Below are 14,955 nucleotides of genomic sequence, written 5' to 3'. Positions count from 1 at the left end.
AGACTAAATGGAAGGCAGCTAGTCATCATTACCCATTGCTAACTCTTAGACTACTCTTTTACCAACAAATATTAGGGTTGACCGTCACATTATGATGCCATGACGGCTGCAAGTGCGAGCATGTTTGATGCGAAGGGGATTCAAACCCACGATCCTCAGATTACAAGTTAAGCGCCTTAACTACCTAACCGTGCCGGGCGTAGCTAACATAAGAACACTGCTAGTAATCGTCACAACTACATCCTGAAACTACTAATACCATAGAACAATAGTAAAATAATCTAAAACTGTAGCTCGCCGAATTCAATGTTTCCTAATCCATCCTGAGGCCTTTTAACGCTTAAAATGAGGTTTTCGTACTCGCAGAACACAGAGTACTGACACCCCATCGTGTAGCTTTGCACTTATCAAATTTTCATTCATTTTCATTGTTTTTTTAAATAACAAATGTTTTTATCGTTGCTAAAAGTAAATATTTTAAAAGTTTGGGTTGAGAATATTGCACAGTGCAGTCGGTAGTGATGTCTGAACTATGAACGTATTGTAATTTTAAGGTTAGTTTGTGAAATATTTTGACGTTGTTTGTAGAGCGATATTATTCAGTATCGTGTGACCTTTATATACACGTCTAGTATTATAGATAAACAGCACGTGTTCTGACTCACACTGAAATGTTTATAGCCTGTATACTGTAGCCAGTTTGTATTAGCCACCTATAAAAAATTGAACAGAAAAAAGGTCGAAAGTCACGCTAAAGAAAATTCGTTCTTTATTTGTTTCCAAACAAATTCTCTCTACAAACAAAGCAGTTACTATGGTTACGATAGAAAGTTCTCGACTTCAGGAAATATTAAAAACTGGAGTTGGGTATAACGCCATTATAAGCTGTATAGGGATTAAAACGTGGCACAAGTGTCCTTAAGGTAGCGTACGCTGTTTAAGAAGTGACACAAGGGTGACTTGTTCAGTCACTCAGATGTAAAATACATTAACATAAAAACCAAACAAAGAACTGCTGTAATTCTTAATTAGTCGTCGTTTACATTAGTATCCATTTTAATAATTAAGGATGTTTTTGCTTGTAATTAAACACAAAGCTACACAAAGGGCTACCTGTGCTCTGCCCACCACTGGTATCGAAACTCAGTTTTTACTGTTGGAAGTCCGCAGACATTCCGCTGTGCCAGAGGGGGCTAATAAAAAGTGTAGCAATAAATCTGTAGTAATATGTTATTAATACTTCTAAATATTAGGGTTATCATGGATAAAGTTAGTGGATCAGTATCAGTGGCGTAATAAGAAAATATGCCCCTTCCCCTATAAAAAGTAATTGGACTCCTACATTTATATTCCTTGATGGCTATTCTTAATTCGGACTCCCCTTTAGTTTGCCTCCTCCCTTGCAATTGCCCCTACTAGTACAGCGGTAAGTCGACGGACTTACAACGCTAAAATCAGGGGTTCGATTCCACCGGTGGACTCAGCAGATAGCCCGATGTGGCTTTGCTATACGAAAAACACACACACACACCCTCGCAATTGCCGAGTCGTACTTACGTCACTGTTCAGCATATTATCTATATAGAATTAATGACAATACGTATTTAATACATATTGTGCTCAACTATTCTGTGCAGTCAATAGTATGTGTACAGTGTACTAAAATTATGTTCATGAGATTTTCTACTTTTATTTAATTATTTGTTACCATGATTTCTGAGTACTTTAAATGTGTGTGTGTGTATATATATAAAACATTTAGGTTATATATAATTTTTTTAAAAATAAGCTTGTATATAATGTGGGTGAAATTTGTGTGTGAAAATTTTAAAAAATCTTCTATTTTTACACATCCTAGTAGATGATATGGTGTAATATATATTATTACTGTAGGCTATGTTTTTAATATTTTAATTTAAACGTTTCTATTGTTCGCTAGAGAGAACTTTGGGGTTGCGCGTAATAAGCACGTGATGTATGAAATTTTTCTCGAATTTGGAAAAATGATTTAAACAATATTAAAATGTCATTAAAGTTGTTTCATCAAATGTATTATTCAGCTTACTTGCGATTTGGGCTGTTAATTCAGTTTTGTAAATTTGTATTTGCGTTTCAACGAAATACTAGAAATCCCTGAAATGTTAGCCGGTGATCAGCTTTGTTTGTGAGGGTCAGGTGTATCGATTGATCGGTTGTCTTGGAGAATAAAACTCTTCTTCTCAATAAACGAACTGGACTTTGAATAATTCTTTACCGACTAATCCAAAAGGACCCACCAAACGATAGAAACCGTTACACTATAAAAACGGCTTGTGTCTGTTTGTCTGTCCGTTGCGAAATATTTACGAACTTTCCAACCTCTGATCGTGCTGGCCCGTCATGGCCAGGTGGGTTAAGGTGCTCGACCCGTAATCTGAGGGTCGCGGCTTCGAACCCCCGTCGCATCAAACACGTTCGCCCTTTCAGCCAAATAGGCGTTATATGTGAAGGTCAATCTCACTATTCGTTGGTAAAAGAGTAGCCCTAGTTGGCGGTGGGTGGTGATGACTAGCTGCCTTCCCTCTTGTCTTACTCTGCTAAATTAGGGGCGGATAGCGCAGATAGCCCTCGTGTAGCTTTGCGCGAAATTCGAAAACAAACAAACAAATTGATCGTGCTGTCTCGCCATCTGCGTGAACCCAATGAAGTAAATGCCACCTCTGGATTTGAAATAAACAAGCTTATGAAGAGAGGAAATATTGAAACTGTGGAAGATGTTATCACATTCATAATTGTCCTCAATTACTTTTGTTACAGTTGTTAAGAGTTCATAGTTCGCTATTTTGAGCCTAGCACATGAATATGTTCGTCGCATGTGTAGACACTCGTTCTACAGACGGTTTTAAACAACATTTTAATTTGATTTCTGCTTCACGTATTTTACAACTGAGGCATAACGTTCTTGGTATAGTGAAAAAACTGTTTGGCAAATAAAAAAGTGAGTAAAAGTATTAATAGAAATTGACTCTATTCAGTTAAAATGTTAAACGTTTAAAAATAAAAAGACTTTTAAATCCCAGAGAAATACGTTGCATCACGTTTCCTTAATCTATTTTATTGTTATTTAACCACTTGGTTTTTAAATTCAAATATAAAATATCTGTTTTTGTCATAAACTGGAAACGGCCAAAATGTCATATGTTTGTTTTTATCTTTCACTGGTCTTAATTTGAACCAAATCTTACGCGACTCATAGACTAAACGGATAGGTCAAGAGATATCCAGGTTTGGCCAGAGTCGTCCTTAACGTAGAACTATTGATAAAATAGAAGACAACAACTCAACAGCACGTTCTATCTACATGAGTACTAACAACAAAATAGCGGAATATATCGAGTATGTATAATATTCCCCCACCAGCTGAAAGTGCTGATCGTGCTCAATAGCATATTGCGGCTCGAACCTTAGACCTTCTGATCCGTAGTTCGTCACTTAACCACTAAGCCAAATAAGAATCTTGCGTATAATTAGTCCTATCTATCAAAATGTTGCCATTACCAGTTATTTGTAAGATCGCACAATAGATCTGAGCGGTCTCATAAATATCACTTTATGCATCTATTACAGTGCACGAAGTACTTCTTTCACTGTTAGAGGATAGTTAAGGATAGTGTCTAGTGGGGTAAACAATAAGATATATGAGATTAAAATAATGCTATTACAAAACTTTGATACGCCAGTGTAGGCTGTCTAACTAATTAAAATAGCTAATCATTAATTGTAATGCGTATTTATACTGCTGAAATATAAGGCATTTATTGGTCAAATCAGGTGCAACTGTCTTATCTGCTTAAAATGAGAAATAAATATGTTTATGTTTTGAACATATCAAAACATAAGAGCGTTTAACACAACACAAGCACCAAGTTAGATTAGTTTGCTGTTTTCATGATGAATTCGAGCCCATTTATTGGTTTGTTTGTTTTCTCGCAGTTAAATCTACACACTACTCGTGTTATAAGTGCTTTACCAAAATAACCCAGACAACATTGTTCATCTTTCTAACAGATTATCTTTTCCGTCAGTCTGAATATCCATTTCGAAGTAAAGCTTAGTATAATTTTATCTGCACATTGATCTGTTGTAACGTGATTAGGAAATGTTCAAAAAGAAACATTAGATGAGGATTAATTAGTATATTAAAAGCTTCATTTTACTCTGTTTCCAGGATACTCGCACTCACGTGGTAGGAGAGCTGTATGATACAGAGAAATCCTATGTGGAATCTCTCCAGATTCTGGTAAACGTAAGTACCGTAAGCCTTATTTATATATGTGTGTTTCGAAAGACAGTATTCTGCACACACGAAAAAAAGGAGAACCACAAATTTTAAAATTGTATTCATTTATTATTTTAATTTTCTTCAAATATCTTTCAGATTTTTCTAGCCTGCTTTAATGTGTTGTTTTTTTACTTTTAACATTTCTTGTGACAATTTGGCTTTTCGAGAACATTTAGGATCTAATTTCATCTTCTTGAAGATGTGGAAAAGTACCATCAAAATGTTGGACTGATCTCTTTCATCACTTAAAGAAAATGTAATTTTCTTGTATTTTTTAGGCCCGGCATGCCCAAGCGTGTTAAGGCGTGCGACTCGTAATCTGAGGGTCGCGGGTTCGCATCCCCATCGCGTCAAAACATGCTCGCCCTTTCATCCGTGGGGGCGTTATAATGTGACGGTCAATCCCACTATTCGTTGGTAAAAGGTAGCTCAAGAGTTGGCGGTGGGTGGTGATGACTAGTTGCCTTCCCTCTTGTCATACACTGCTAAGTTAGGGACGGCTAGCACAGATAGCCCTCGAGTAGCTTTGTGCGAAATTCAAAAACAAACAAACAAACAAATGTATTTTTTAATTTCTTTTAAGAAAATCAAAAATTTTTCTCTCCTGTATATATCCTCTGTCTTTAAATCTTTCTTTTTGAAAAGACTAGTAAAGCTGCGATATAATGTTTAATCTATATTTGTTGAACTGATTCTTGAATTTTTATTAGACTAATTTGGTTCTCGTTATGTATATTATCAGATCTTCCCGATAGGGGGAGGATTATAAACGTGAATAGAATTCAGTTAAAGTTACTTGCATGCATGAATTCGGTCTTTACCTCTCATTTATAGTACGTATTTAAATATATGTTTTATTTTGTTTTTACTAGACATCAAGTGGCATTTCTTCAGCATAAAAACAAACACGTACGGAAATAATACTTGCGGTAATTATTTGAAAAGAAATTTCTGCATTATGAACTTTGAATCGACGTGGTGGAAGAAATAAGTATTCCAGTTAGGTCTTTATTTTGTAAAATCAATACATGTAGGCAGTTTACTCTTGTATCTATTCTCAGCTCACAGTAAGATATTTTGAAGGTAATAACGCTCAGAGAAACCGAGTTTTCATAATAGTGATACTCTTGAAAAGTGTTAGCATGGTAGTGATGATCTTAGAAAGAGGGTTTAACAACATTGGTAATTTGGAAAAGAGCTCTGAACCCTTGGTATTTTAACAATCTTATTGTTCAGCATCTTGATTTGTTTCAGTTTATCAACTATTTACAATTTCTACAACAAGTTTGATTTTTGTTTCTTGAATACGGCAGTTCGTTTATGAATGCATTGTTGTGTGTAATAAACGCGAAGACAAATGACATTTCGGTATTACCATGAGTTGCTTTAGAGTTCGTTGACCCAGGTGAAAAACTCTAATCGCTTGTATCATTAATTCAACTTTGTATGCAGTCCAGTATCACTAGTATTGTATGTTTCTCATTTAGAACGTGGACCATATAGGTATGTAACTTGTCAAGAAGACATCTAGTATGAAACTGTGATTGTTTACTGAAACAGAAATGAAAGTTACATCAGAGTTCAGTACTGATAAAAGCTTCAAAGCCGACATCCTTTCTTACCTCTCACCCCCCCTTAATTACAAAGTCATCTTACTTTTCATTGGTCAATACTCTGTTAAAAAGTAATTTCTCAGCCGTAGTTCATATAATCAATATAAGATTTCACTTCATTACGCTATCTTTCGCTGCGTGTACAAACTCGGATAAAGATCAAAGCAGTCAGACAACTGTGGAGACCATTATGTACTGATGTCAACTAGAAAACTAACCAATCCTGCATTACTAGCGATAAAAGTTCAGGTCAAAGCCCTACAATGTGTTCTACTTAGTTACATTCTTTATCATCTGAGTATATCTTGGAAATATCTTTCTTTCTTTTACGCAGTTTATGCCCCTTATTTAAATGTATATATATATTTACGTGAATAATAAAACACAAAAAGTAAGAATATTTTGAATTGTAACGAACTAGGATATAAAACTGTTCAGTTTCGGTTTCGACCCTTTCCATCTCATTATAATCTGAGGGTCGCGGTTTCGAATCCCTGTCACACCAAACATGATCGCCCTTTAAGCCATGGGAGCCTTATAATGTGACGGTCAATTCCGCTATTCGTTACTAAAAGAGTAGCCCAAACGTTGGCGGCGGGTGGTGATAACTAGCTGCCTTCCTTCTAGTTTTACACTGCTAAATTAGGGACGGCTAGCGCAGATAGCCCTCGTCGAAATCAGCATGAGCAGTAACAACGAACATGTTACTGTGGATATTCTGCTTATAAATAGATCAAAAGTGACAATAGCAGGAAAACACTGTTCACCAAATGAACAACTTGACTTAACTTTACTCAACTTGATTTAACTTTACTCAACATCTTTATACACAATCAAAACTCCATAGTCATTGGAGAACTAAGCAGCAGAAACGTTAATTTTGGGTGTAACTATACGAACAACAATGGATGAACTCTTTTACAGTTTGCCACTAATGATGTACTAGATTTGTGTTTTAGTACATACAATATGAGTCAGAAACTAATTAAATTTCAGATGGGAAAAGATGTTGATAGCGACAACCTACAAATAAAAATACAACTTATAGAAAAGTTTGATTATAATAAAACAAATTGGCAAGGCTATCAAAATGAATTAGATGATCAGTTACCTAGTAATGTTTTAGGAGTAAGAAACCAATCAGAATTGGATAACTACTGTCAAACAATAACGGAGTGCCTTCAAAAAGCGGCTAATAAAACAATATCTAAACAAAACCATTAAAACAACAAACAACACATGGAAACCAAACACCCATATAACAACCCTAATCAAAAAAAAGAAAAAGCCGAAGCTTTTAAACACCAACTACAGAATACATTTAAAACACATCCTAACCCAGATATGGAAACTTATTCTTACAACAAAGTCACAAATTATATACTAAACAATGAAGAACAATTGGAACCAATTTTCCCAAGAATATCTGAAACAAATACAAGATACATGACCAACCACGAAGACACGATGCCAACGAAAGAAATATCTATGCATGAACTTCGTGAAGCAATAAAAAACACAAAAAACAAATCCACGAGTGAAGATGAAATACAAGTCATCCTTCTACAAAAGGGCACTCTGAAATTGTTTAACCACCTAAAAACACTTTTTAACTTATCACTATCCTCAGGACACATACCAGTTTCTTGGAAGCTTGCTAATATATTAATGTTCCATAAGGAAGGAAAATCAGCAAATTAACCTAATAGCTACTGACCAATCAGCCTGACCAGCTGTATAGGTAAAATTTTTGAGAGAATAATCAGTAACAAACTCTCCACATAACATCAAAATTACCAGAAAAAAAATGCATCCAGAAAATTTAGACAAACAACTGACCATTTAGTCAGACTAACTGAAGAAATAATAGATAGCTTTAACAAAAAACAGTGCACTGTCGCCTGCTTTCTTGACATTGAGAAAGCGTTTGACACTGTATGGCACAATGGTCTACGGTTTTGTATGAATGAAATGGGACTACCACGTGGAATTATTCGCTGGTTATCTAACTTTTTGAGAAATAGAAAATGTAGAGGGAAACTTTTCTGAGTACTTCACTCCTGAAGCTGGTGTCCCTCCCTCAGGGAGGGGTGGTTAGCCCTGTACTCTTCATCATGTTTGTAAACAATATGCCACTGAAGGATCCTAATCATGGATTTTCTTCACAGTTCGCTGATAATGTGGCAGTCTGGATAAGTGCCCCAACACCAGCAATAGTAGCGACAAACATACAACCACAATTAAATAAAGTAAGTGAATACTGCCAAAAATATAGAATCCAAATAAATACAGCGAAAACACAATTAGTCGTATTTACCAAGCTGACAAAGCACGAAAAAGTACAGCTTGAAATATACATGAATGAAACACTACTTCAGACTGCCACATCGGCAAAATTTCTCGGTCTAACCTATGGCTCAAAATTAACATGGATTAACCATGTAAATGAAATTAACAATAAAGTCTGGCGAAGAACCAACTATGCTAGGAGTCTAACTGGCAATAATAGTGGAACATCAACAGACAACGTACTAAAAATTTACAAAACATATATTAGATCAGTAAATGACTATACAGCTTCAGCTTGGATTACTGTAAGTGACAAAACAATCAAAACCAAGCCACAAACAATCCAAAACACACTCCTCACAACAGCAAACAGATTTCCCAGAACAACATCATCTAAATTCATACTCAAATATTCCAACATACCAGCCATACCAGATAGACTCCTACATAGTACAATAATGTATTTTGATAAAAATTGGATGAAAAATGAATTATTATGCGAACTAGACAGGTACCTCATACATTATGAAGATAGTCCTAAACATCTCTCCCCGATCAACATATAATTTAAACACAAAAATAAATTAAAATAAAAAAATTATATATATATATATATATATTTTCTCCCTTATATATATATAAGGGAGAAAAAATAAAAGCCACCATCAAACTAGACTTCCTACTGATAGGGCAAATCGTGTCGATAAATGTACGAGAATAGTAAATGGACATTGCCCTGAAAAGGGTCGGAGTAAACTCAGACTACTCTGACCCTAAAGCAGTAGCCATATCAACTCATACTGGAGATTATCATGAAAGTGAATGAAGGAAGAAGAAGTCAAAGCGTATCTGACCCTCCAGGGTACATGACATCACCCAAATCCCGAGAGAGAGAGAGAGAACCGTTACTGGTTACTAATGGTTATATACTTTAGTCACTTGCTATTCTATTACCACCTTGAGGAATTTAAGGAGTGTTAACCTAGTAGTGTATCTACCTCGAGTTCCTGACTGGTCACTGTGATAGATGCGGGGAGGTAGAAATGGAAGGGAGCAGTCAGTGATGTCGAGAAACCCACTTGTTGAGAAATTTATATGCAAAAACGGCTCGTTTGGGTTGAGAAAATATATTACATAGAAGAGCGAACAACGTTTCGACCTTCTTCGGTCATCGTCAGGTTCACAAAGGGAGTAGTGTGTAATAAGCTTACTTTATCTAACATAAAAAAACGTCAAGAAACAAAGCTGAAACTATTGGAGTCACGTGTATCATTGTTGAAGTAGCTCAGCATTAGTATTTCAATATAAATTATAACTTTTTAGGTGTTTAGCGGTCGGTGTCTATGGGGGAAGAAGAGTAATTCAACCGGTATTTTCCTGTCACTCCTATTTTCTGTTTGAAAAATTAATGAATTTCAAAATATATTTCATATCTTCGTAAGTATTAAAACTGTTCTTATGTAAATGTTTAATTCAAAAAATGGTTTGTTGAGATTTGGTTTCTATGCATTTTGAAAGAAATATGGTTTGAAGACTTGTTTTTTAGTGAAAAAAAAAACACGCAGAGGGCTGTCTGCGCCCTATCCACCGCAACGAAACTAGGAATTTGACGTTTCAGTTTGAAGAATTAATGAAATGAAACTGTTATTTATATTATTTTAATTACATTATACAGCTAAGTATCTTAGTTGTCATACAACAACAGGTACGTTAGTTTTTTCTGTTTCAAGTCCATTTCGGACAAGGTAACTTTTCTCCAATCTAATTTGTTTATGATGGTGTGACGTCAAAACCCGTTGTTTGCCATTCGTCAAATTTCTTATTTTTCGTTATAGAATGCTTAGTTACACTTAAGTCATAAGGTTTTGGATTTAAATTTGCATTTTGCTATCAAGGCAATAGTTCCTAATTTTAAACTACTGGCCAGAGGCAGCCAGTCAACAGCATTCTAATATCCACTATTCCCATTAAGGGATTGACAGTCACTTTTATAACACATCCTTAACTCTTCAGCCAGGGGAATATTTTACAGTATTGCTGTTTGAATTTGAAATCCAAGCACTAGAATTACAAAATAACAACAACAAAACTCTACAAAGTATCTGAATCACACAATAAATACATATGAATTTATAAAATCAAACCATTCGTAATTTTTTGATATAAAAAAAATCATTATTCCAGCGCAATGAAAACTTAAAAGAAAAAACTAATATTTTGAAGGTCTTCAACTTAAGATAACTTATAAACCAATGTTTTACTTTGAAGAAACAGGTTACATTATATCTGGTGTGAATGCCTCCCAGTGGCTCAACGACAAGTGTGAGGGCTTATAATGTTCTCAAAATCGATGTTTGATACATGCGGTGAGCATAGCACTGATAGTCCATTGTGTACCTTTGAGCTTAAACACAAACAAACAATACATCTGGTGTGAAATAAATTTAATTTATAAAAGATGACGATTTAAATATTTGAATCTCACTATGTTGATTTTATATCGTGAATCTTTCAGACATGTCGTAATACAAAGGACAACTTCATATATTTTGTAATACAATAGTGAAACACATTCTTGTGGTAAAATATTTCGAATGTAGTCATTTCAAGTTGGAAGCTTTTCTTTAAGACATTTTGGAAAATGTATTGCATTATTAATGCAGTTTTATCGATTGTTGCAATCAAATAGTGTTATATATAATTGGAAACAAAGGCACACGAGACTATCAAATCCGAGACATCTATGTAACTGCACATACTTACCCTAAAGACTTTCTAGCTATTACTGGTATTTTCAGATAAACTACTTTCGTCGAAAAATTAGGTAGAACCACAAATCACAACAATTTTAAGAAAAAAAAGTTAAACTGAGTTGTAACATTGACTGAGTTTCAGGCGATAAACCAGACATAAACTTGAACAAAGTGATCTCTATTTGTTCCAATTAATCAGAGAAACTTGCAGACAGTGCGAAAGACAAAGCGTGTACGCTGAATATATTTGTCGAGAGTTATTGTTTGTTTTTGAATTTCGCGCAAAGCTACACGCGGGCTATCTGAACTAGCCGCCCCTAATTTAGGAGTATAAGACTAGAGGGAAAGCAACTAGTCATCACCACCCACCGTCAACTCGTAGGCTACCCTTTTACCAACGAATAGTGGGATTGATCGACTCTTTATAATGCCCCCAAGCCTGAATGGGCGAGCATGTTTAATGCAACGAGATTCGAACCCATGACCCTAACCATGTCGGGCCTCAAAATTTGTTACCACATATACTCTTCTTTAGTCTTTTAAACCATCACTGTACTGGTATAATGGTATAAACATACATACTATTCTTCAAGCTTTCTAATTCTCGTTAAGCTGGTATAATGGTATAAAAGTTATAGTTTTTTTTAGACTTTCTAACCCTTATTATTCTGAAGTAATGACAAAACCATAAATAATCTTCCTCAAGCATTCTAACTTTCTCTATGCTGATGCAAAGGTATAACCAGATATATTATTCTTCAGCCTTTTTATTCCTTATTGTACAGGTTTAATGGTATAACCAGATATACAGTGGAGTGCCGTTAAGCCGCGGTATTTGGGGGGTCAACCTGCTTAACCGCGGCTTAAACCTTTGTGATTGAAAAGCCGAAGTCACCAACAGCTCCGCCGAGGAGCCTCATCTGGGCCATTGCGTGTTCATTATAATATTAATGTATAGACTATTCAGATACAATTGACAAGTGCCGTTTTAACACAAACGACCAATGCATTGCGATGGTTTGCTTTTCCCTGTAAAATTTAGTCTTCCCGTGATACATGCGGGCCGCCATGTCAATATGATATGCTTACTATTAATTCAGAAACTGAAGTGATTTCTATTGGGTTTGTGGCCAATATTTATACAATTCCATAAAAATATCGGATTATCGAATTAAAAATAATACGTTAATTATTGATCACTTTTTTCACGGATTTACCGCGGATTAACTTTAATGCATGGAGAGGTGTGATTCGGTAACAATGGCGGCCTCCATAAAGCTGACATAGAGAGCGGATATGGTAGATTAACAGGTAGATTTCTATTGTAATATATTTTATTTATTTCCCAAATTAAAGCAAATCCTTTTTAAATATTCCCTTGAAGTTATAAATACAAAAGAGTGTGAGAAACTTTAAAAAGCCAGGTAGTAGATTTAATACATCAAAAAATTTGGGACAAGACTTACTACAGCGGTTTAAGAGATTTCGCGGTTTACTGGTCCGCGGCTTAATGGCGCTCCACTGTATTCTCTTCTTCAGACTTTCTGGTCCTCACTCTATTGGTATAATGGTATAAACAGACAAATTGTTCTTCAGCCTTTCTAATCCTCACTGTATTGGTATAATGCTATTAACAGACATATTGTTCTTAAGCCTTTCTAGTCCTCACTGTACTGATATAATGGTATAAACAGACGTACTATTCTTCAGCCTTCCTAATCCTCACTGTACCGATGTGAGTGTATGTATATTTGTTTCTTTTTGAATTTCGCACAAAGCTACACGAGGGCCATCTGCGTTATCCGTCCCAAATTTAGTAGTGCAAGCTAGTCATCAATCCACCGCCAACTCTTGGACTACTCTTCTACCAACGAATAGTAGGATATACCGCACATTATAACGCCCCCACGGTTAAAAGGGCAAGCATGTTTGGTGTGACGGTTTTTCGAACTTGCGACCCTCAGATTACGAGTCGAGTGCCCTAACCACCTGGCCATGCCAGGCCCTGTAATTATATAACCCGATATATTCTTCATCAGGCTTTCTAACCCAAACTATGATGATGTAGTGACATATTGGCACACCTCTTCTATAGGCTTTCTCATCCTCACAGTGTTGGAGGAGTGGCATAATTAGACATGTTATTTTTACAATTTCTCTAACTTGCTACAATGGGAAAATTATTTAAGGAAATATATTACCTCTCTAAGCTTTTTAACCTTTATCTAGCAGAATTCCTCAGTTTGCAAGAAGCAGATGTTATTCCTGTCACATTACTGACATAACTCATTTGTACACGGGGAACAGAATTGTTAAGATTTGAAAGCGTGCAAGTATATGGTGTAACGTATCTAGAATTCTAATATTTCATTCGTTGTAACTGCTTATTAATCATTAAGGATTCTTAGTTGCTGTAATAAAGATTCTTCTACAACATATAAAAAAGATACAGTCTTAACATGATTTTTTTTTTCGACTGACGGCAGCTGTCAAAACCATCTTTAATGCTTTGGGATTCCCACTGTTGCCTTAAGGAAGAACCACATCTCACTCATACTTTTAAAGATAACTATCGCACTAAATCATTCTGTACAGAGCAGGAGGTTGTAAAGGGGTATTTTTATCTTGTACGACCCTAACTGAGCCGTTAGACAGATAACACTTAATTAGTTTTAGGTTAAAACAAAAGAAACACTTCTGGTGCTCTAACTTCTTCAGGATTTATTGAGTTTCCTGATGTGGTTTCTACAGTAACAGACCATATGATACCTCTCCTTTTTTTATTTTTCCTCTCTTAATATCTGTGCAGGTTGTTGGTGGCTTCATACATCCGAACTTTAGAGTGTCTGTTACATGTAATTTACTTAAATACCTTTCATCACACACATGATAATCTGTAAAGACACATAAACGTATACTGATACATTTATACAAACAAAAACACAAAGATATGTATATATACACATTAATATGTGTATATTTTGAGTGAGTGCAGCGAATCAGTAAAAGACATATTGCATCACATGTGGAAGATTGTGGTAATTCAATATACGTGCCCTGTTCACTATTGCAGGAAAGCTGATTTTTGCTTTGGATGTCTGGCATACAAATGTTATTGTGAAGCTTGATTCTAATCATATGTATATAGCTTTTGTATGCGGCTATAAACATTATATTCGGTCTACAGTTTTTATAATGGTGAACTAGAATCGATAGACAGTGGATGTCTTTCTCAAGTTATCCTACTAACTGGAATATTGTTTTATAGGCTGTTTTACTTGTTGCTAGAGACTGAAAGATTTATGGACAGTCGATTACACGAGCGAAATGTCTCATAAGGCATAGTCGAGGTTCATGACTAATGTGGAACATTTTAAATTCAAACGTGATTCGTTATAGGTGAAACATGATTGGCGAGATCATGATATAGGGTTGTGATAGCTGAAACGTGATTGGTGAGATAAAGATATAAGGTTGTGATAGCTGAAATATTATTGGTAAAATCACGATATAAAGGTTGATTAATCCAATGTCTATTTCAGGTAATCGCGTGAAGCTACACATAACTATCTGTACTAGTCGTATCTAATATTGAATTGATAAGCTAGAATGGGGTCAACAATACCTACTGTTAATTTTTGGCTACTCTCTGACCGAACAGTGGATTAGACTGTCACTGTTATAGTTCATTTACAACTCTAAAGTGCGGATTGCGATTATCTTGCTTTTATATTATTTAACAGGACACGAACGATGAAACCACAGATCCATTGTCTAATATGTTATGTATTGGAAGACGCTCGGCCGGTACAACTTGGAGTATTTTTGTGGCAACAGGACGCGAACCGCAATCTTTTAGATCTCAGTCTGGGCACTAACCATTTAAACACGACCATGCCGGCTTTCGAGGTTGCTTGAGATGTTAAACTACATAAGCATGTACAAATATGTGGTTGTACATGTACTAACAAATGTACAC

At 35.4% G+C, this 14,955-nt stretch overlaps 1 protein-coding gene across 1 annotated transcript in view; it reads left to right on the top strand.

The window, feature by feature from the left end:
* LOC143230770 (uncharacterized) overlaps positions 1 to 14,955 on the top strand; it is a 228,158-nt gene that overhangs the window by 105,637 nt on the left and 107,566 nt on the right. The window contains exon 2 of the mRNA XM_076464895.1: positions 4,208 to 4,285. Within this exon, the coding sequence (XP_076321010.1) occupies positions 4,208 to 4,285 (78 nt within the window). The remainder of the gene's footprint in view (positions 1 to 4,207; positions 4,286 to 14,955) is intronic.

Source organism: Tachypleus tridentatus, chromosome 10, assembly GCF_004210375.1.
Source record: "Tachypleus tridentatus isolate NWPU-2018 chromosome 10, ASM421037v1, whole genome shotgun sequence".
Taxonomy (NCBI): Eukaryota; Metazoa; Arthropoda; class Merostomata; order Xiphosura; family Limulidae; genus Tachypleus; species Tachypleus tridentatus.
Note: the sequence above shows the minus strand (reverse complement) of the source record. Positions and strands in the feature narration are given on the sequence as shown.